The sequence below is a fragment of the Limanda limanda genome, chromosome 5, assembly GCF_963576545.1.
Source record: "Limanda limanda chromosome 5, fLimLim1.1, whole genome shotgun sequence".
NCBI classification, from domain to species: Eukaryota; Metazoa; Chordata; class Actinopteri; order Pleuronectiformes; family Pleuronectidae; genus Limanda; species Limanda limanda.
This window is the reverse complement of record NC_083640.1, coordinates 833,261-857,737: the sequence shown is the minus strand read 5'-3', so window position 1 is coordinate 857,737 and position 24,477 is coordinate 833,261. Positions and strand designations below refer to the sequence as shown.

Genomic DNA, 24,477 nt, shown 5'->3' with positions numbered 1-24,477 from the left:
CTGTGGAAGACACATGATGACCTGTAGAGGACACATGATGAACCGTAGAGGACACATGATGAACCCTAGAGGACACATGATGACCTGTAGAGGACACATGATGATCCCTAGAGGACACATGATGACCTGTAGAGGACACATGATGAATTGTAGCGGACACATGATGAACTGTAGAGGACACATGATGAACTGTAGAGGACACATGATGACCTGTAGAGGACACATGATGAACCGTAGAGGACACATGATGAACCCTAGAGGACACATGATGAACTGTAGAGGACACATGATGACCTGTAGAGGACACATGATGACCTGTAGAGGACACATGATGATCCCTAGAGGACACATGGTGACCTGTAGAGGACACATGATGACCTGTAGAGGACACATGATGATCCCTAAAGGACACATGATGACCTGTAGAGGACACATGTTTAACCCTAGAGGAGACATGATGAACTGTAGAGGACACATGATGAACTGTAGAGGACACATGATGACCTGTAGAGGACACATCATGATCCCTAGAGGACACATGATGAACTGTAGAGGACACATGATGACCTGTAGAGGACACATGATGATCCCTAGAGGACACATGATGAACTGTAGAGGACACATGATGACCTGTAGAGGACACATGATGACCTGTAGAGGACACATGATGATCCCTAGAGGACACATGGTGACCTGTAGAGGACACATGATGAACTGTAGAGGACACATGATGACCTGTAGAGGACACATGGTGACCTGTAGAGGACACATGATGAACTGTAGAGGACACATGATGACCTGTAGAGGACACATGATGACCTGTAGAGGACACATGATGAACTGTAGAGGACACATGATGAACTGTACAGGACACATGATGACCTGTAGAGGACACATGATGACCTGTAGAGGACACATGATGATCCCTAGAGGACACATGGTGACCTGTAGAGGACACATGATGAACTGTAGAGGACACATGATGACCTGTAGAGGACACATGGTGACCTGTAGAGGACACATGATGAACTGTAGAGGACACATGATGACCTGTAGAGGACACATGATGAACTGTAGAGGACACATGATGACCTGTAGAGGACACATGATGACCTGTAGAGGACACATGATGAACTGTAGAGGACACATGATGAACTGTACAGGACACATGATGACCTGTAGAGGACACATGATGACCTGTAGAGGACACATGATGACCTGTAGAGGACACATGATGAACCGTAGAGGACACATGATGACCTGTAGAGGACACATGATGAATTGTAGCGGACACATGATGACCAGTAGAGGACACCTGATGACCTGTAGAGGACACATGATGACCCCTAGAGGACACACGATGAACTGTAGATGACACATGATGATCCCTAGAGGACACATGATGAACTGTAGAGGACACATGATGACCTGTAGAGGACACATGATGAACCGTAGAGGACACATGATGAACTGTAGAGGACACATGATGAACTGTAGAGGACACATGATGACCTGTAGAAGACACATGAGGACCTGTAGAGGACACATGATGACCTGTAGAGGACACATGATGAACTGTAGAGGACACATGATGACCTGTAGAGGACACATGATGACCTGTAGAGGACACATGATGACCCGTAGAAGACACATGATGACCTGTAGAGGACACATGATGAACTGTAGAAGACACACGATGAACTGTAGAGGACACATGATGACCTGTAGAAGACACATGAGGACCTGTAGAGGACACATGATGACCTGTAGAGGACACATGATGACCTGTAGAGGACACATGGACAGTTTAAAAGTGTAAGTATATAATATATATAACTAATTATATACTATACATAATAGTACTAGTTTAATAAAGTCCTCATAGACATCAGCAGAGACTCAGGTAGTTGACAGTTGAAGAAAGACACTCGTATGAGACACAAGAGACAGAAATGTTGAGTTGGTAAACGTTACATATAGAGTGAAGCTACGTGTCTGTTTGTGTGTTGTTAAAAATATCTTCCCAGTTAAAAAAAAGTCAGAGATATATTTGAGTCATATCTTTATAAATTTGCTGATGGATTCGGACGTGTCTCCTGTGTGTCCATCTTGTCTGTCTTCCGTCTGACATCAGCTCCAGAGATGCAGGGGAATGTGGTGTTGTATATAAGCTAATGGTTGTATATAATATTTATTTAGTTTTAATTGTTGTAACGTTTTCTAAGTGAAATAAAACATCAGTGTGGAGAAGTTTCTCTCAGAAATGAAACCTGGTCGGACTAAGGCACCAACATTATTTACATTATTATTTTATTTTGAAAAGATCCGTTTCCTGCCGCTTCACTTTTAATTCACTCGCACGACAAAGACAAAACGATATTTGATATAACATTTGTATTCATCAGAATCAATCAAGTACACATGCAATGATTGTCATACCTTTACTTTGAAAAGACAACATAAGAACAGAGTATTAGATATAGAACATATAAAACAAGCTGATATATAAACAAAGGATCTGTCAACACGGGTGTAGCTTCCACCTCTGGAGACACAAGTGGGCGTCTGAAGGAATCAAGTTTGATGCTTCTGATTGGTCAGTTAACGGCTGTTTATACTAACTCACTGTGTGGTGACAGCAACAACTTACATATAGAAGCTGGAAGAGCTAACTAGTGTAACTAATGTAACTAGTGTAACTAGTGTAACTAGCCTATTCTTACTTTTTAATTATTTTTCTGTATCATGGTCACTACTGTTGCAATATTACTTATAATATTTTTGTTTTCATTACAATAACACTTACATCATTCCACTTTCTCCCCAGTACCTGCTTTTGCACAATGTCTGTTTTGCAGGTTGTTTGTTTCTGTCCTCTCATTATGTGTAGTTTAGTAGGGTACATATTGTGATCTTTTTTATTGTGCTTCGGCACTGTTACTTAAATTCTGTTTTCTCTTAATGCTGTAACAAGTGAATTTGTGTGGATAAAATAAAGAAATCTAATCTAATCTAATCTATAGTTCACACTCACAAAGAGGAAGCTTGCTGCCCTTTTCTCTCTTTGCATAGTTTAATGATTGATATGTTTGAGCTTGGAAGTATTTGTCTGATCAAAGAAATGAATTTAAACTAATAGTAATAGAAGAGTCAGGAATACAGTTGTGACTAAATTATTTCAGAAAATAATTATTAGCCGCCTGCCTAATTCAGAGTTTCCAGTTTCTCTTCCTCCATGTGTCGCTCAGAAAACCTCCACATACCAGTGACAGCCCAACATATCAATCAAACATATAAGACATTTAAAAGCATAAATTCTTCATAAAAAAGTGTTTGTCATCGTGCCTGACCCTCTCACCAGGAAATCTGATCAACTTTGGATTTCAGGACGTGACTTTACCACCAAAACTCTTTGTAATTTGTTCTGAACATTATCAAGAGTTAAAATCACCAACAGCAGATCGAAGCTCATAGTGAATCACGCACAGCCTCATAAACAGTGTCTCTGAATATATTGAACCGTTGGTCCGAGTTAGTAAAACATGACAAGAGTCAAGTAATGTTATTACACATAAACCCTAAGACCGCGCCCATATAAATATCATCAGAGACCATCCGAAGCACTGGTAAAGCCAGATTTATAGGTATGATAAAAGGTAGCAGTTCAGGCTGAAGAAGTCCAACAACATCCAAAACAACCATACTAGCATCGAAGACACCGTCAATCGCCCCCAGTGCACCCCCCCTCTCTATATCTGGTTCCAGACTGTATATCCCAAATCCAATCCCCACTATTGGTACAACTTTCATGGTCCCCTTCATTGCAGGACTTCTCATGATCGTTGCTGCAGCTCTGGCGATTCTTGTCTCTGAAGTCAGAGCTTGTCTCGCAATAACAGACATCGTCATACCTGTGACTCCATGAGCTGTTTGCAAAGTTCCCACTACACCATCTTTAATGTCACCCTGTTCAAAAGCATTAACAGCTCCATTCATGCCCAGCAGGAGGCCGAGTGCACCGACAGCAGTTCCTGTGTGCTCTACAAACTTGTTGACTGGATGTTGGGATCTTAAACCCTCCATGTCCTGAGCTGCTGTGTCAAGGCCCTTGAACAAATTCTCATTGTGGCGTAGACTCTCTGGAGATAACTCAACCCTGAATTCAACAGGTTTAGCATCTGGATCCTTCGACACCAGCTCACATATGAACTGTCCCTTTTCTATTCGGTCACTTCCTTCCTTGAGATGCAGTCCCGCCAGAGTTTCACCATATTTCATCCTCAGCTGGCTGTGGATTTCTTCAGCTAATGACGCAGATGACCTTGAATAATAGGATTCCAGTTTGAAGGAGTTTTCCAACTCTGAGGCAGATTTTAAGTTTTGCAATTTCTGGTGGGGCAATTTTGTATGACGTATGATGTCACCGTCACAAAAATAGAGGTAGCTGATTATTATAAGCAGTAGGCCTATATAGACCAGGGAGATATACCATGGGCTGCATTTTGCGTGCCAGCAGGGGGCAGAAATCCTATTTCAAATACATTTCACATGCTTTAGCGCTCAGCGAGACACAAAGATGTTGCCTATAATACAGCATTAAAGTAAAATGATTGCAACAAAGTAAAAAGATTAGACAGACACATAGCTCAAATAACTTGCATAATTTATTAATTTATTATTATCAACATGAGGACGACATGCACCAGCTTCATCTGCACAACACTTTGTATTTTCCTCCCTTAACTGAAGACGGCCTGCAACTGTTTAGAGTTGACAGTCATTGCTCAGTGTCATGGATAAAAGAGTTTATTTCTATATTCATTATATATTATATATTCAAATGAACACTTATTAGAACAATGTTTATCTTTTGCTTTCTGATTTGCTATACTTATGAATAATTATGTTATTTTCTAAAGAAAAAAGAATAATTTATGCAGTTTCATAACTACATCTCTGACGTTTATAACAAACCAGATCGTATAAAAATTGGTTGAAAATTGAGCAAGTTATGGTTATTTACCAACACAATGTTATGGATGAGCGAGATGCCCCGTAGCAAGATGGCCGCCATGTGGTGACATTCAGCTCCGTCAAACGAGACATCTAGTCTTTATATATAAATCTATGGTAGGGCCCATCTGAATAATCCCCACTCTTCCAATGTTAACTGTGGCCTGTGTGGTTCACGCTGATCGGTGCTCCCATGGCAACAGGTCTGACGCTTGCCCGTTGTGCCCACAGCAGAGACGTACGGCGAGAGAAAAGAGTTTGACTTAGCGAGAAAGACAGAAACACACACGAATAAATTACTTCAAAACAAGACTTTAATGCTTGTGAGTAAAGTTTATTCACACACACATTCACGCTACTTTGCAAATAAAATAAAATAAAATACATTTTTGCCACAAAGTTCAGATATGCAGTATTTAGCTTTCTGCACAACAGCGCCATCTGGTGGGGCTGTGCCCCACCTGCCCCTAACGTGGAGACGCCACTGCTCCTAAGGAAGCAGGTGGTTGATCCCAAACTCTGACTACTTTAGCTTTAAAATTGTTATAATTGGCTTCCGCGGTTTGTCGTTCGGATGAATTATCTTCAATCACATTGTATTCATTCGCAACATTCAATATCCGAGTCATAACATCAGCTTCACCATTCTCACCATTCTCAAACCACAAGTTGTACAGATTGAACTCTTTTTCTAGGACTTCCTTTAGAGCAGAAAATTTATTTTGATCCTCTGTTGTTGCTGAGCCACTGAATCCACGACTGGTTGTGTCGATCCAACTCCCTCCTGTTGCCATTGGGTGTTGATCAAAAAAGAAATTCACTCCAGCGGCTTTGTAAGCTTCTTCATTTGTGTATTTTACCAGATCCAGAGCCATGAGAGTCAGAGGAAATGTTCGGAAATTTCGAGCAGATTCAGATATAACTGAGGCTGTGAAGTACCTGGTGAACCAGGCCTCAGTGGAAAGAGTTATTTCTCCCCCTATTTTTCTTACGTACTCTCGCTTGAAAGTATCTTCCACATATTTAATATATATGTGCTTTCTAAAACCTTTTTTAGAATTAATTTGTCCTCTCATTTCGTTGTAACTTTCTTTGCCCATCTGTTCAGTAACACATTTCTTAACTTCATTAATTCTGTCCTTATTTCCCATGTGATTGCCGTCAAGCTGTTTTCCAACTAGATAAACGTACAGATCTTTAGGTTTAACTTCTAATATCCAGTCATTGATCTTCAGGTATGTGGTCTCATCTTCTCCCGTCTTTGCATAGTGACGGATGATACTTCTTACATCTGCGCCTGAGTTAATCTCATAACACTTGGAAAGAATCTTCTGTAGTTCTGGCTCGTCCGTTATCCAACTTATTTTCTCCTTATTATTATTATCTCTTTTCCCAATAACAAAATGCTCCTTTAACGGTGTCAAGTTTTGGAAATCGACCTTTGGTGGAAGGGGCAGATCAGCATGAAATAATCCCCAAGTCAGAGCCTCAACTTCATATAAGCCATTACTAAACGTCTTAAAGTCTCCATCCTGGGGAATAAATGTCCTCGGGTCTTTTGGCCAGTCGTCTCCACGCTTGTCCATCAGTAAGTTCCTTTCATTGGTAAACACTGCCTCTCCTTTGCTGCCAGGCTCATTTCTAATAATTGCGTCTCCGTTTCTATCAAGGTTTGCCACCACCTTCATGCTGTCGTCTTTGTGACGCCACTTCACTCCGTCTGGAGAGATTTCTTCAGTAATTTTCTGTCCCGTGTGCTGGACCTGGATCACAGCATCCCTCAGGTGCAGCTCTGTCTCAATGCTGCTCTTACGAAGCTCTGTCAGCAGGGTTGGATGAAGACTTTATCGGATCCGACCTCACATGCCACCACACTTGTTGTTTTGATCGTATCACTGACTCTGGAGGTCCTCTGAATTACTTTGGCCACATCTTGGGCTCCGTACCCAGACAATCTCATGTCTCCTGAACTGTCTTTGGCCCCGTGACCGACCAGCACCAGTCTGCTGTCCTCTGACAGCGGCACAGAGGCCCCACGGATCAGTTTTGGTCTTTGGTTTTCATCAAGAATGTAGACGGAGCTCACATCTGGATGCTTCTCATAAAGAAAAGTTGCAGCTTTTCTGAACACACGATTAGATTCCATAGTGATGATCTGCTGGTGGTCGTACTGTGTGGTGTGATCAACTGGTCTTTGTGGAATTCTGTAGCTGGAAAATGAGCCGTGTTGATCCATGACCTGGTACAGCTGGTGATTCTCCTGGTTGGTTTCTAAGACTGCTTTGATTCCACGGATCTGAAAAAAGCGCATGAAGTTTTGCTGGAAGTGTGTGGACGTGCTTCCATTAAGGGAGAAGACTGGAGTTCCTCTCACTGATGGTTTGAACATCAGCTCCGCAAGAGATGAGCCAGAAAGCCCAGATACACTTTGTCCATCTTCTGAAACACTTCCAAATATTTGCACTACGGTGTAGCCGTCTGCTTCAGGGCAACAGGACTCATTGAACAGACAGTCCTTGCTGACTATCACTGAGTAATGCGGATCCAGGCTGTATTCCTGTTGCACTCTGTCTTCTGTTGACTTCTCTTTGTCGGTCATGACCAGAAGTTTTTGACTGTAGCTGTGTGAGATCTCAGATGCACTGAGCAGCCGATCTTGTATCTTCTGTTTCTCAAAACCTTCCAAGAAGGTTTCAAAGTCCTAGAAAATAAATCAAACAAGAGGTAATGAATGAAAAGACAAAAAGCAGTTAGATCAGAATAAAAATACAGATTCTGATATCGAATGTCGATGCTGGTATTAAAGGGATATTTCAGCTAGAAATGAAATCCCCTCATCGTCTACTCACAACTATGCAGATGGATGGAGAGGGGGGGGGGGATCAGCCTAAAGTCAGCTGATGTCTTCTGACGAGGTGCATTCAGGAATGGTCGGAAATGCTAACCTCCACTAGCTTAGCCACTTCCTATTGACTCTCAGGGGTTACAACTTGGTTTAAATGACGTCGTTTCCAGTCGAATGGGAGATAAACACGTTATCCCCTCGTGCAGTGGGGAGTAGATGATGAGGGAATTTTCATTTTCCGGTGAACTATCCCTTTAAACTGATCCCTACATCCCACATAAGAATGAAAGATGTGGGATCTCATTCCAAGTAATTTGATCAATCAAGTCTTTTAATAGTTTTATTTTCTTTAAACAGACAGATTGATTTCAGTTCTTTTGAACTCAGTGCTGCTTCCCAATTTCTTGTAAAAATCCACCAACCTGTTTCCTTTGAATGATGCAGTCGATGACATCCTCACAGTCCTGAAGAGCAGCCAGCAAACTCTTTGGGGTTCGGTCGATATCCGACCTGAAAGAAGATCAGCATGTTCATGCCATAGACTCAGCGACAATCTCATGAAATCAGATTCAGACAACGTGAAAAGTTCATTTATCTCTGATTTAAGAGGAGGAAAACCTCATTTGTGTTTATCAACCAATCAGGAGTCAGCCTCAGCTGTCAATCATCACGTCTCATCCTGTTTTCATATCATCAAATAACAAATAAAACCAAACTGAAAGTGATTTCAGGACATTTGAGCACAAAAACATTTCACACTGCTACTCATTGGAATCATTAAAATGAACAAAGTGAATAATAATGATGAATCTACTTTTATTATAATGAATGAATTCGTGGGCAAGCTGCAGGAGTCACCTGGCTACGTAGACACCATGTTCCAGGACGGAGTTGATGTTTGAGTCCAGCTTCGGCTCTTTGACGGAGGTCATGTCCATTCTCTCTGTCCCCTCTCTGTCCCGTCTGTCTCCAGTGTCGCTGTCAATGAAATAAAGATTCCACATTAAATCTATAAAAAACACCACTAGACAGTGTAACAACATTTAATACAATTATCAAACCTTTGTTGTGCAGAATCCTGGAGCCTTTCATGAAACATGTGTTTATGCAGGTTCCTCAGACGGTGCAGTGCAGCGATGTCCGGTCCGAGCTCCTCCCACTCATCATCTCTCACCTCTGGAAAGTACAAACAACATTGAATCATCCCCAACATTATTTTAGAAAATCTCCTATTTCTGGTATAAAACATTGTTGTCAACTCAAATTAATAACAAATCATGAATGTTCACTGGAATCATTCATTTCTCTGAGTGATCGTTGTTCTGACTCACTCCCTGTGCCTGGGAATATGTCGACTTGCATTAAAGATGTTCTACATACACACATATTAACACACATATAAACACAACATCTAACAAGAGGGCACCTGCTGAAGCTGATAAACTAGTAGCACCTACACATCTTTACAGAGCTGCTCACAGAAGGAAACGTTCCCTCATCTTTGAACAGGAACATTCTGTCACTTTGCTCTGGATCATGTTTCCTTTTCCTCTTTCTTTCTGATGAAATGTCTCTTACCTAACTCTGCACTGAAGCTGAGGAGGCTGAGGAGGAACAGAGTCTTCCAGGTCTGCCTCCGTCCCGCCATCACTCTGCAAAATATTATCAACATTACCATCAGCAATTAGGAATCAACCTGCCCAGAAATCCTATAAAATAATATTATCTAATAAACTATAATGAGGATTATAGAGTGTTGGATATACTAACTGATTAATAAATGTTGTTACTGCAGAAGTAAAAGTACTCTGGGGATGAACTATCCCTTTAGTCTGGATGGTGCCGCCAGCTGTTTGTTATATCAACAGCTGCATATTTGCATATTTACTGAAACTATCGTCAATGATCTTAAACCTTTTGTAAAGAGAGAATGAAGCAAAAGGTTTGTGATGGAGATCTGGAAATACAAGAGGCTGGAACACCAAAGTTATCAATGTGTATATTAATATGGTCTTTCTGCAGAAAGGATCAACACAGAGAGTCACAGGGATCTCAGAGTGAAGATGGAGAACAGTCAAATGCAAGGATCTTATACAGGAGAACTAAGGCTGTTTGTCTGAGCCAGTTCAGACTGGTTCTGTAGGCACAGCTTGATACAGGAATAAATGATTTGCATTCATTTCCATTGGGTTCTTGAGCAGTCAATAAGTATTGCGAAGGTCATACGGGTTTCAGGTCATGGAGTCTTAGACAGGTATGCAACAAGTCAATCTTCAACTATAAAGTAGGTTTCAACCACCTGTAGTAATTCTCCAATACAGCAGAACTAAGGCTGTTTGTCTGAGCCAGTTCAGACTGGTTCTGTATGCGCAGTTTGATACAGGAAACTGATATAAAAATTGGAGGAGAGGTTATGGGGTTCAGTGGGCTCTGTCGAGCCCGGTCCGTCTGGACCGGACAGCGTCGTGTTCGTGGATTCGAGGTTCAAGTGGGAAAGGTTTAATGAGTTAGACAAGATCCATGTTCAAAAGTTCCACAGTCATACGTTTATTGTATAAGAACAATACTTACAGAGTCTCTGCGGTTCTGCCGGACACGTCACCAGGTTCTCTGGATCACGTCGAGAAGAAGCCCAGAGTGACAAATTACCACACATTATATAGAGAGAAACTGGGTGTGGCCTGAGATTGGAGAAGTACATTTGGCCTGAGGAAAGGTTTGAGTCCAATAGAAGACGTGCACCTCAGAGGTGGGAAGGCTTGAGTCCTCCAATGGGAGTTTGAGATGTGGCAACGCTACCTATATGCAAACCCCGGAGTAGAAGCTCAACAATGTCTTTTCTGTGTAGATAAGAAGCATTTGAATACCTGCAAGTGGAGTGAAACCTTTAAAGGACACCACTCATCTATGCAAGTAATAGCAGTTTGACATTTCCCTAGATAACGCAGGCTTCTGCCATGTTGAGCGATACTTCAGGTCACATAAGTTCATTCCACATCCTGTATGTGTGTGTGTTAATGCAGCGAATATGAGCGCGCAAGCAAATGACATTTGATATAATCCCAACATTACCCAAACTGTATTTTATTATCAGATTGACACATGTTCGTGTACTACAGTTGCAGCTATAAGCTTATTCAGAGTATGGTCTGGGTATTAAGTTCCTGTTTCCACCTTTCTGGCACACAGTGTGTTTGAAGAACCAACTATCATATACATGTTGTTTTCAGTTTACACAGGCTACAGTGAAAGTTTATACTTTGTATTATGCATTATTGATTATATATACTATGCAGCTGATTATTCATAGGATATAGGACAGCTCTCAGCCAATGGACTGTCAGATTTTGATCACAAGGGGCGGGCTTCGCCCTCAGTGGACGTCTCAGGTTTCAGTACGGTCTCAGACCCCCAAGCCGCATCTCCCCTCAGGGCCTGCTGGGGAGCTTCGACCACCAGGAAAACTCTAGAGCTGGTCTCAGCATCGCGTGTAGGCCTCGTTTACGACTCTTTGTCTAAAAGTCAGATCACTGGCGCCTCCGCCAACAAAATACGTTTCCTTGGAAGATAAAGCAGACGGAAATTAGGTCCTTGGACAGTCAATAAGTGATAAAAAAGTCATAAAAGTCTCATGATAAAAAGTTGAATGTCAACGACAAAATAGGTTTCCATCAGACTTAGTTTTTCTCCACTACAGGTCAATAATCACCTTTAAATCCAAACTATGTGAAAAGGTGTTTTCACACTGTAAACAAACTCAGACTGATGATGGAGGATTTTTACCTGAATCTCTAACACTGTGATGACAGGAGGAATCATCCCGTCACATGCAACATGCTTGCAACATGCAAGTTCCTTTAATGCAGCAACTTTAAATGATTATGATCAGTATAAAATATGCAAGCACAGAGCTGCTGTAACGTAGCAGCAGAGAATTGTGGGAATTCCTGTTCGACTTACCTGAAAACTTAAATCTTGTTCAGATGTGAAGGTAAAGATGAAGGTGTGGTGAGGAGTGAAGCATGAGCAGAATTTCACAAGCCTGTGAATTTGTCCCTGACGAGGAAACACACCTCTGATGGGCTGGGTCTGTTTTTGGGGACAAACCCAAAACCCAAAAAACCCAAAAAAAGGTCAAAGTCTCATTTGAGTGTGGAAAGAAAACGTATGTGAACTGAAACTTTGCTGGTGGATTATTTATTACTATTCTGCATACTTATTATCTGACTGCTTCTTATTCTTCCTCCGTAAGATATTTCATCCCGACTACTCCTAGTGCAGTTTTGTCGTACATGCACAAATACATCAAAACGTGCGGCTCAGTCGGGAATGGTTTGCTATGACATTTCCTCAGACATTTGCCAATAATTGCCAAAAACAGCCCAAGTAAATGAATGGGATTCAAGGTCTCTCGCCCATTTAGAGTGAACAGATTTTCACCTACTTTTTGTGTGACTAAGCATCTCTCAAAGCCACAAATGGACGTTTTCATACATCATTTTTAGATCAAAATGTAGGAAAACACTTTTGTGCAATAGTAGTAGACTTGACGTTGGCTGATTATTAATAATCATGAAATATGATTATTAAAATAATTCAAAAATATTTATTAAAAATAATTAAAAATGATAAAGCTATCAATTAAGAATAGTAAAATAATTAAGCACAAGTGTATCAAAGAAAAAATGTGGAATATGGCCAAAATGGCCACTAAATACAAAATAGCAGGCTTCCTGTTTTGTTTTTCCAATTGCACTTAGAGACTTTTTTGTTTGTCTGGTCATGATACACCTGTGTATTGATTTTTGTGAAGATCGGTCAATGGGAACACCTTCCGGGGTCTCGGGCTGTCTCGGGGGGCACCGTTGAGCCATTTTGCGACGCCCATTGAAAATTCCTTCAGAATACGTAAATTTTCACCACTTTCTAACTTTCTGCAAATTTTGGTAAGAAGTTGAGCTTGTTAAAGCCCTCAAAAAGCCAATTTATTTGCCTGAATAATAATAATAATAATCCTTACAATTTCAATAGGGTCTCACCAGACACCTTTGATGTCTGTGCTCGGGCCCTAATTAGAAATTATACGGTTATCAATTAAGAAAAGTTAAATTGTTAATGAAAACAAAGAAATTATCAATTAAGAATGATACAATCTGTAATTATTACTTATCGTAGCGGGGCACCACCCTGGTTATGGGACCAACTAGTCAATCTATAAAGATCAGTCTCAGTTTATAAAAGTTAAAATAATAATCTCAATATTTAATATTAATGATTACATAATAAGCAATGAAGGGTTTTAAGTTCAAGCACAGGCTATCATAATCCAGCTGTATACACATACATATGCACAAATAATCACAAGATACAGATACTTTAATTACAAAAGGATTTATAAAAAAAGGGGAAATAAAGTTAATGTTATTAAATGATTCTTCATTTAAACAAACTCCAATATTTCAAAGATAACAACAGCAGCAGCACTTTAGAACACACATGTAATACTGAGGGTGTATCAATGTGTGTGAGTGTGTGTCTAGCTGTGTATCTGTGTATCTGTGTCTCTGGGTGTGTGTGTGTGTGTGTGTGTGTGTGTGTGTGTGTGTGTGTGTGTGTGTGTGTGTGTGTATGTGTGTGTGTTTGTGTGTGTGTGAGATAGAGAGAAAGGGGGAGTGGCAATGACGTATGACGCAGTCACGTGATGACGTAGTCTGGTCGAATCCAAGATGGTGGTACATTCACGTTATTCAAAACAGGGGCCTATGTTAATGACAACGTGAGGCCAAAACCAAAATGGCGGTGGGCCGCGTGAGTTACACAAAGGAAACGTCAGACAAAGAGATTCTTATCTCGATGTGCTTTTGGCGCCAAATGGCGGCGAGATGAGTTCAGGCTCTTTAAGTCTAGATTTATCTATGTAGCGTGAAATGTGATCGGAACGTGTGTGTAAGCAGGTTTAGGAGAAGAGAGAGAGAGAGAGAGAGAGAGAGAGAGAGAGAGAGAGAGAGAGAGAGAGAGAGAGAGAGAGAGAGAGAGAGAGAGAGAGAGAGAGAGAGAGAGAGAGAGAGAGAGAGAGAGAGAGAGAGAGAAAAAGAAACGCTAAGCGGTTTAACACAATGAACATGGCTGTAACGCAGGAACCGGAAATGCAGGGTCGTCACGGCTAAAAATCTGCTCTGAGGTCTCAAACAAACAATACACTAAAATATTAAATGACACGCTAAGTATTAAAACTAGTCTCTGCCCAGACAATATAGCCTCTTACTGTAACCCTCGCGGTGTACGTGCGCATTCGGCGTGGATCTCCCGGAAGTCCAGTGAATGATGCGTGGCCTCTCAGGCTTGCTCCGGTGGTTCGAGTGGGGACACGGAGCTCAGCTGCTGGAACAGGGAGGAGCGGATTTTCTCGTGCTGCCTTGACGGGATGAAACTTCGTCCTTCTGCAGGGATGGACGGCTTTTGGAGCTGTTTGTAGATCGTGTAAAAGAAAAGTCTGTGTGAAAGTCGGCCTGCCGAGTGACTTCCTGTTGCGCGGCCTTTCAAGTTAAAATAACAAAAAGTTCTATCAAAATAAAACATTTACTAAAGATAAAAGAAAGAAACGAAAACGAAATAAAACGTCTGTGATTGCCCCCTATAGCAACTAAATCATCTGGATAGACCTGTAGAGGTCTGGAGAGGTCATCAGTGCAGGGGAGCTGTGAGTTCAGCTGTTTTATTCGACCTGAGAGGTCCCTACCTCCTTGAGGTGGGGCTAGGGGGTTCAGTTGGCTCTCAGCCAATGGAATGTTAGGGTTCAACTCTCAGGGAGCGGCTAGAAACACAGTGGGGGTCCTCTTGAAGGACACTGGAGATGCTTCCCCCCACCAGGGGAGGACTTCAGGCTGGCCTGGTTTTTTGGAATGTCTTGTAGGAGAAAAAGTTTTATAAGCCATTGTGTGGTGGTCAGGTCACAGGGCTCTACCCTAACAACACGTCACAGATATGTCCATTGGGAAAAATGCTAATTTTTAGAGGAAATTTCTGGAAGGTGCCCGAAAGTCAACATTTTCTAACTTGCTCCCACGGTCCCATTTCTTAACTCTAACCAATGAAAAAGATATCAGTGTGTTCGGCAAAGTCTTGGGATTCTCACAGTGTCTTTATTTCACAGACTTATGAGGAGGTAGGCTGCTGCTTGAGCAGAACACACGGCAGTCTGTAGACAGCCATACAAGCCTGTAGCCAGTCGGATTTATCTTTAGCCTCTGCGATCGATACTATTTTACTTTGTTGTTTTGCTGGCTGTTTGGATCGGCTCCCAAGGGTTCGGATTGGTCTCAGTTACACTTCCTGTCAGTGACACTTCCGGTCAGTGACACTTCCGGTCAGTGGCACTTCCTGTCAGTGACACTTCCTGTCAGTGACACTTCCGGTCAGTGACACTTCCTGTCAGTGACACTTCCTGTCAGTGACACTTCCACCTCGTCGTCCCTGCTCTGACGTTTCACCATCACTGTTCCTCCTTCAGAGAATTTTCTGTAACTAAGCAACCAGCTATAGAGACAATCTACTTCCTGTTTACATCACGTGACCAGTAGACGTGAACGGTCATGTGACGTGTTTTCAGACGTGTTAGTGTGGACGTAAACAGAACTGTTTACAAAGATGGTCGACACATCTTCACCTTCTAATATTGTAGAAAATCTAAGTTTATGAAAATATCGTATACGAACGCTGCCATCTTTTGGTGATGACATCATTTGCAGTCAGAGTCTGTGCAGAAGTGTTCGCGGAGTGGAGCCTCGTTATTGAGGTCCCGCCCATACACATCCTTGACCAATCCTTAGTCAGTCCCATCTGTCAATCATGACGTCTCCGCCTGTTTTTCTATCATCACAAATTATTGATTCAAACCAAACTGATCAGAAACACTTGAACAAACATCAGAGAGAGAAGAAAGACCTGAAATGACAGAAACATCTTTGACAAACATTTATTTAACGTCTACATTGGGTTTTTAGTTTGGGCAATGTCCCTTCTGCTGACGAGGATGGGGACAAGGAGGAGGGGTAAGAGGAGGAGGATGATGGCGAACAGCAACGACATCGTCAGAAGCACGCACTTCAGGAAGCAATATTGTGTCTCGCACGCCAGCCTGAACCAACCTCTGTCCAACGCTCCCCCCCGACGGCCCACATTCAGAGAGCGGTTTGCTTCCCTTGACAACCATTGACTCCACCGCTGGTGACTTCCTGACGACCTGAGAGACAAAGACAGCGTTAAAAGATTTACATTTCAAGTTTGTGTCAAATGTAGAAACAAAACATCTTTTTCATTTGTTTAGAATCTTGACTCCAGACAGACGATGCTAACAGACTGACCTTTTGACCTTCAACTTCCCTTTACTGCGGAGGAAGCGGATGCTGTAGACCCTCTGCATGGCGCTCGGCAGGTACGACAGGACGTCTGGGTCCGTGGGCAGTTTGGGCAGGCCAAGGTCGGGCAGGGACGTGAGTCTGCGGCACAGAGGGCACTGGATGGCGCCGGGCTCGGACGAATTGACGTTAATGCGTGCCAGGCACTCCAAGCAGAAGGTATGCCTGCAGTGAAGCATCTTGGGACAGCGGAACACGTTGTTGAAGTCGCAGAGGCAGATGGCGCACTCAAGGTCTGGGGAGGAGTCCTTGGGGTACTGACGCGGGAGAGGAGGAGGGCGGAGGTCCGGGGACGGGATGATGATGGAGACCTGGCAGGAGTCGAGGTCGGGGGTGTGGTCAGGGTTTGCTGAGGGAACAGAGAATGGAGGGGGGGGCGTCTCCGGTGTCACCTCTAGGCCCGAGTCTGGAGATCGGACCACGTCCTGACCTCCATGTTGGTCTGATGAGGCATCACAGGGAGGAGAGCTGTGATTGGTCGGGATGACCTGAGGGACCGGTGGACCGGAGACCGATGGACTGTGGGAATCTTTGCAGGGGGCGTGGTCTGAATGTGAAGCAGTGACATCACAACGAAGAGATTTCAGGTTTGACTCTGTGAACGGATTCATGTCAGGTGGGGCGTGGGGGCGGAGTTTAGAGGAAGGAGAAGTGCGATGTTCAGCAGGAAACAGGAAGCATCAGTGATGATGAGGAAGCGATGAAGATGCCTCAGACGACCTCATGAAACTGGACAGGAGGAAAGACATCGTCAATAAACTGCAGAGCAACGGGATTCAAACTACAGACGTAATGCAACTGTGCCAAAGTATTTGGACAGCTCTGGCCTGTGAAGCCAAATCAAAATGAGTTTGATTTCAGACAATGGTTTTGTTTCAGTTTGTCTTTTATCAAATCAGACATTTACTACACAACAGTGAAGTGCAACAGCAAAGTGTGTGAACAATCTGTTCGGTCATTTGTGTGATCGTGCTGACGAACAGAAGAACAGCAACGACAACAGAAACTATGAAAACTGTTCAAGTCTGAGTCGTCTGATCGGAAAGTTGGGTTTGATCAAGAAGAAAACGTCCTCATCAACCTCTGAACCCGACAGACTCACATCCTTGTGTTCGTCCACAGATTTGAAACACACACACACACACACACAGACACACACACACACACACAGAATTCCAGAGGCTGGAAACTGAGCGTAAGAGACGATGTCGCCACTGGAATATTTGGTTGAAAACAAAGCTGATGTGTTTTAACCCTTTGATGCACAACCAAGGTCAAAAGTGACCTGGCTCAGTTTTTATTATCTGTATCTTTGCAGTGAATGAATTTCCTCATTCAGTATTTCAGGTATTCATAATTAACTTGTTTTTGATCGTACTTATCAATTGAGCCTATGCATGCAATATTGTTTGCCTCTGCCGTCTCGTCATACATTCACAAAAAATACATCAAACGTGCGGCTCGGTCGGGAATGGTGTGTTCTTCCTTTTCTAAGACATTCGCAGATGGTTTCCTTCCAAAATCATCCAAAACCTCGGGGGAAAAAATGAATGGGAGTCAATGGGAATGGGAGAGAGAGGCCCACTTAGAGCGAGAGCGGAGCAGGTCAGATTTCCACCTACTTTTTGTGTGCTGCTCTCAAAGCCACTAACGGAGGTTGTCACACATGATTATTAGATCAAAACGTAGGAAAACACATTAGCTTCGCAGAAATGTCACTTAGAAATCTACCAGAGCTCAACTTTACGCTTTATCCATTGTTGGAACTTTAGTTCTCCGTTGCCTCTCTTCATTGGGTCTAACGTTCATTTTGAGAGTTTTGTTTCTAGATGGAGCTAATCAGTCCAACCTTTCTAACTTGCTCCCACGGTCCCATTTCTTAACTCTAACCAATAAAAAAGATATCCGTGTGTTCGGCAAAGTCTTGGGATTCTCATGGTGTCTTTGTTTCACAGACTTATGAGGAGGTAGGCTGCTGCTTGAGCAGAACACACAGCAGTCTGTAGAGTAGCCAGTGGGTTAAATTTTAGCCTCTGCGATCGATATTATTTCAGTTTGTTGTTTTGCTGGCTGCTGGGATCGGATCCCCATGGTTTCTCTCTTTCTCTCACTCAGCTGGATCATGTTATAAACATGCAGCTTTTATAAATGTCTGTCTCGAGCCGGCAGCAAGCACTAGGCACACATTCAAAATGTCTCGGCAGAAGGAATTGTTTTGTTTTAATTTTTCCTTTCTTACTTTTTGAACGAAGTTTTTTTTGTATCTCTACCCTTCTAATGCACAACATGGGTCACGCATGACCGGTATTAATTTCCTGTTTTATTTCATGCATGAGGGTTTGTTTTCAGTGTTCATTAAATATCTTGTTTTTGATTAACACAAATCATTATTTTGCTTTCTTACTTTATAAACAAATGCAAATTGTGTATTTCTACATCACTTGTACACACACACTTGTACAGTCTGTAATCACTACAGGACACTTGCCATTCATTCCACACATCTGATGCATGTGAGTCTTATTTTACAATCCACTACTAGTGAGAAAACAAGCTAACAGCTAATTAGCTTCTTTTCTGGCTAGTTAGCCATAACAATCAACAAGATAAAAGTCCAAATATAACAGTTTATACTTCATAGACGGATTGATATGCATTTGCTTTTCTCTATCCAGAGCTTCAGTCTGGCTGCTCGCATCATGTCAGACTCACGATTGACATGGTCACAAAGATGCTGGATGAAGAACAGGATGAGGAAGATGAGGAGGCAATTCTTGGTCTTGATTCTGAGTCTGAAACCTCTGATGCTGAGGACCTGGACCTTGTTCTACAGGATCAAGCTGGAGATGGGGGGGGTCTTGGAATCCAGCTCTGATGCACAAAGACGGCTTCTTTGATGTCACAGAGAACGAGTCCTCTATGACATCAAAGGAGCCGTCTCCTAAAGGAAGAAGAAGCTATAAAAGAACAAAGCCAAGAAACATCCAGCCAAGATGAAACAACACAGGAAATAATACTGATCATTTCTGACCCATGTTGTGCATTAGAACGGGTTAGCATAGCTTGTGTATCGAAGGGTTAACGTGACGAATGTCCCGGGACACAGGGGATCAACTGGGTCCGGACCCGGTCCAGGCTGCGGACCTGGACCCGGTCCGGGCTCCGGTGGCCTTCGGGCTCCGGGCCGTGCCGCGGCTGTTCGAGGAGCTGCAGCAGCCGGGCAGCCGGCGCCGGGCTCTGGCTTCTCTCTGCGGCCTGATGCTGGACCCGGAGCGGCTCCACCAGACCGTCAGTGGAGGTCTCAGTAATCAGGATTTGAATGTGTGCCTAGTGCTTGATGCCGGCTCAAGAGAGACATTTATAAAAGATACATATTTATAACATGATCCAGGATGGTGAGAGAGAGAGACTGTGCCAATTTGTCCAGCCACAAAAAAAGAAGCTGAAAGTCTGTCCTGCTCCACTCTCGCTCTCATTCCTTACATTTGGGCTGTTCTTGGCACAGCACACCATCCCCGACCAAGTCGCACATTTTAATGTATTTTCTGTGCATATACGATTAAAAACTGCGGGAGGAGTAGCGGGACAAAATTTAAAACAGAAGAAGACTAAGAAGAAGTCAAATAATAAGTATGCAGAATAGTTGAATTCATAGGCTCACATAATAATGAATAATTTGTACAACATACAAAGTGCTTCACAAGATCATTAATAACTGTGACTCTCAGTTAAAGTTTAATTATTATAGATTTTTAATTCCTCTCAGTCACTTAAAGATAAAACCAATGTTATATATATATATATATATATATATATATATATATATATATATATATATATATATATATAATTACCCTCATGGTTTAGATGTGATTACATGTGATATATCAGTAAAGATGAAGGAGTTTCTGTCTCAGTCTCTAGTTTCAAGTCTTCTTCAAACAGCTGATGTTCATTTAGTGAATAATGATCATTTTAGGGGGGGGGGGGGGTGCATAGTGTTATTGACAGCTAGTACACCCAATGTGTGCAGGTGACACGTGTTGGTGGGTGTGTCCTCAAGCTCTCGGTCAGGCTCCACCCCCTGCTCCTCCATATATGGTTACTCCTGGTTTTAGAAAACCAAGATGGTGCTGGACACAAAGTGAAGCTGAGGCTCAGAGCAGCAGCTCACTGGCCACCAGGGGGCGTCACTGTGTCCTTTGATTCTTGGAGAAAATGAAGCTGAATTTTCTTGTGCACTTTGTCGTACTAACATGATTTTCTTCTTCTGCAGGTTTCCTGGAGCAGCTGAAGGTTTTGCTAAAGGATGAAGATCCGTCAGTCAGAGGAGAAACCTGCAAACTGCTGCACCTGCTGAGCGGCCACAGTGTGGGCAGGTAGACTCAGATATCAATAAATATAAATGAAATATGATCTCAGACAAACTCAGGTAAATTCAGATAAGCTCAGATAAACTTAGTTAAATAAGAATAATAACAGAAAAGTATTTACAGAACAGTATCAGATCATTTTAAGAATTTCCTATTGTAATTTGTTTAAAAGTCGAACTTGATTTCCTTTTATTGGGATTTTGTTCTTTGAAGAATCATTTGAGAAATCAGATCAGATCCATCTACAGTTAGTGACATGTTTGTTTTCTCCCTCAGGGAGGCGCTGCTCTCCTCCTCCCTCCTCCCCCCCCTCTCTCAGCTCCTGGACGACCACTCGTCCTCCTGCAGGACAAACGTCCACCGGGTCCTGAACCGTCTCACCCTGTTGCCTGCAGGTACGCTCGCCCCTCGCTGTCCGAGACCACCACAGAGTATTATTGTTATTATTATTTCACAAAATATAAAGATATATTACCAGTGTTCATTTTAAAATATGTTTCCACTCTGCAGAGATTTAACCCTGTAAGACCCAAATATAGAAAAACCTAAAAAAAAAATTATTTGACCTTTCAGATCATGTTGTATGAGGCCTTTGATGCAGAAATGAAAGTTTTTTTAAAAAAAAAGTGTTTATGTACGTTTTTAGAGAAATGTTGTAATATTGCAACATTGGGCTTAGTTGGGAGCAGGATTTCTGTATTTGTACTCACGTTTGGTGAACAATTCAGAACAACTAAGGGTTCATTTGCAGGGTTGATTGCTTACTTAGCCCCATAACGGTATACAACATTAATAATAATCACACATTAGTCATATTTTTATGAAGTCATTTATTAAAATTATTAAAAATATTAAACAAGATAAAACTCTTAAAAAGCGCGTTTTTTCCCTCTTTTTTTCTTTTTATGACATTGGTCATGAAGACTTTCATTGGTGGTGAAAGTCCCAAAAACAGTCCCTGTTGTCTAAAAAGCAAAGGCGAACATCACACTTTCTGCATTGCGTGTTGGTGTATCCTTTATTGCACTGTCTGCAGCGTCCTCTCCCTGTCTTCCTTGGGAAATGACCAACTAGGTCCTTGCGTACATCCAATGGGAGGTTTGCACATCTCTTGGATGGCCTCTTCTCAGCATTCAGAGGGCTTCCTGATGTCACTGACTGTGTTGCTGGGCTCCCTTTGCCTGAAGATGGCCGTCCTCTCTTTGGAGTTTGAAGTGTTGCGTTTACCAGGATAAGAGAGGATGTTAGCTGTGCCTGAAACTGTCTCCTGTTCATTGTCTCTTTGCTAGACACCTTGAGCGCTTTACAGTCCCGCTTGTAGAGCAGCCAGGCATTGATAACAGCGAGGATGATGGTGTGCCAGAAGATGTACATGTACCAGCGACGGGATTTGATGGGGAACTTATATTTGGCTGTAAATGAGTCCAACAAATCCACACCTCCCATGTACTTGTTGTAGGCACCAACAATGTAAGGCCTCTCAACTTCAATGAAGGTTTTGTTGGCTTTGTCCCAGCGTTGAATCTTCTGCACAGGTTCAGGTCCAGCAAAGGATGACACAAGTGTGACGGCCCTGCTGTCATACCATTTGACAGCACAGATGTTGTGATTCCCCTCCACTCTGACGTCATAGCTTCCTCTCCCCTTTTTCTTCAAGCTCTTCTCGTCTTCAAGGTTACAGTTGGGTAGGCGCACCTGCCTGGCTGTTCCCACGTAATGAATTCCCCGATCAAGGAGCTTCACTAATAATGGAACACAGGTGAAGTAGTTGTCTGCATACAGTTTGTAGTTCTGACCTTCTGGAAGTGTGGAAGCAAGTTTCATCACAACCTCACCTGACAATCCAAGTTCAGATTTGGCTCGTATTCCGTTGACACTGCCTTGGTAGACATCGAAGTCACACATCATGCCAGAGATTCCAGTTCTCACCCACACTTTGAATCCCCATGGGTTTGGCTTGCCTCGCATATATTGCTTGATGCTGCTGAATTTCCCCTTGAAAGGAATCATCATCTCATCCACAGAGTTGTGCTCTTCTGGTACCACCTGCAGGCATTTCTCTCTGAATGAATCAAGCCACAGTCTGAGTTTCCATAGTTTGTCTTTCTTTTCCGTCTCAGATACTGTCATGTTGTTTACAAAATGTAATGACGTCAACAGGGATTGGAATCTGTTGCGTGGCATCACATCAGCAACAGGGGAGTACCGCGTCTCTGTCTCCCAATACATACGGGTTCCAGCCATTTGTACCAGGCCCATCTTCAAGTACATGCCAAGCATTTTTTCAATTTCCTTTGCAGTGGTGTTTACAGATGTTCCATGCACCTGAAAGCTGTACTCATTCGTGTTTTGTGTCAGAGCCTCAATCATGTCTTCGGACACAAACTTCTGGAAGTATTCCAATGGTGTGTGGAGGGAAATGTCATCTGCTGTGATATCCAGACCAGAAAAATCTGTGTTGGGACTGATGAAATCTTTTTTCAGCCAGCGATACCTGTCACGGGGCATGGTGTGTTTCCTTGTTTTTGGCTCGATGTCCACGTAATTATCAGCTGGACAGACCATGGGTGGTTGGTTTTCTTTGTCCACTTCTTTACAGACATCTTCATCGGAGTCTTCATCACTCTCATCTGTGTCACTGATTTCAATCTCAACCTCACTCTCTCCATTTTGGACCAGGTCAATAACATCCTGCACTGTGTATCGCGGCTCTCTCCTTGCTGGTGGCATTCTGAAAATAAAATATCAATTAATTAACATGAATATATGTTTTATATATTGTAGTACATAACCTGAAGGAATAGATAGGGTGGTGGACCAAGTGCTCAGGGTAGAAATGTTTTCCATGCAGACAATACTGTCTGCCTGGTAAGTCGCTTTGGACAAAAGGGTCTGCTAAATTCCCTAAATGTAAATGTAAATGGTTTAATGGCTCTAATTATCATACTAAAAGGAAAACATGCATCCCCCCACTTACATCCACACCCCACATTCAGGAACATTCCTGTCCCCAGAACTGAATTGTTCCATGGACAAAGTCATGGAATTTTAGGTCAGGCTGATCAAATTAACTACATTTTTTAGAGATAAAACTTTTAAATCAGTCAAATGACCATTGACCAGAACACAACACAAGGGTAGAATGTATACTATCCATGTATAAAGAAAATACTCTGTTTCAGGCAGTGGTGTAGTGGAGGGAACACAACCTGTTTGAGCCCACTGCAACAAGCCAGCTAGTTTGACTACCACATTCACCCAGTGTTGTATAATTGCAACAATTATATAATAAGCTCTAAAAGAAATTTGATGCATCTATTCCACACTAACTACATATGTACATGCTCTAGACATTATAATAACAACCAAAAAAAATATAAAAGACATTTTACTTACATGCATCTGATGAATCCAGTCCAATGAAACCAATAGATGTTGTTCGAAGGAAACCTTGAGAGGTTGTGTGAGTTCATGGCCAGAAGGCGTGACTTATAAACAAATGTACGATCCAATAACATTGTGAGACTGAACAATAGGACCCAATGACTATGTAAATGTGGTAAAAAAACAAGAAAAAAAAAGCCAGATTGTTTTTTAGGATGGTTAAAGGTAACGTTGTAATTTTACAACAAGGGGTGCTACAGGGTTAAGGTTCCAAACACTTTAGTTTAAAAAAAGCTGTTTCCTGACGCCTGAATTGAGACACTGAGCAGGAGTGGAGGACTAATACAGGAATAATATTGATACAATAACAATATTTGTTCTCATATTTATCTACATGAGCATTTATTAACGTTTTTATCCACTTATTTTTGTGTTATACTTTCTC

The 24,477-nt window shown here is 42.3% G+C and overlaps 2 protein-coding genes across 2 annotated transcripts in view; one reads left to right on the top strand and one right to left on the bottom strand.

Moving 5' to 3' along the window:
* Positions 1-6,835: 6,835 nt before the first annotated feature.
* On the bottom strand, positions 6,836-8,735 carry LOC133001401 (uncharacterized). Its single transcript, XM_061070970.1, has 3 exons — positions 8,725-8,735; positions 8,281-8,368; positions 6,836-7,714 (listed from the first exon to the last, which is right to left on the bottom strand). The coding sequence occupies exons 1-3, from the start codon at positions 8,733-8,735 to the stop codon at positions 6,836-6,838; spliced, it is 978 nt and encodes a 325-aa protein (XP_060926953.1).
* Positions 8,736-19,365: 10,630 nt separating this feature from the next.
* Positions 19,366-24,477, top strand: part of LOC133001400 (radial spoke head 14 homolog) — an 8,870-nt gene continuing 3,758 nt past the window's right edge. Inside the window, exons 1-3 of the mRNA XM_061070969.1 lie at positions 19,366-19,573; positions 20,552-20,654; positions 20,925-21,043. Of these exons, the coding sequence (XP_060926952.1) occupies positions 19,366-19,573; positions 20,552-20,654; positions 20,925-21,043 (430 nt within the window). The remainder of the gene's footprint in view (positions 19,574-20,551; positions 20,655-20,924; positions 21,044-24,477) is intronic.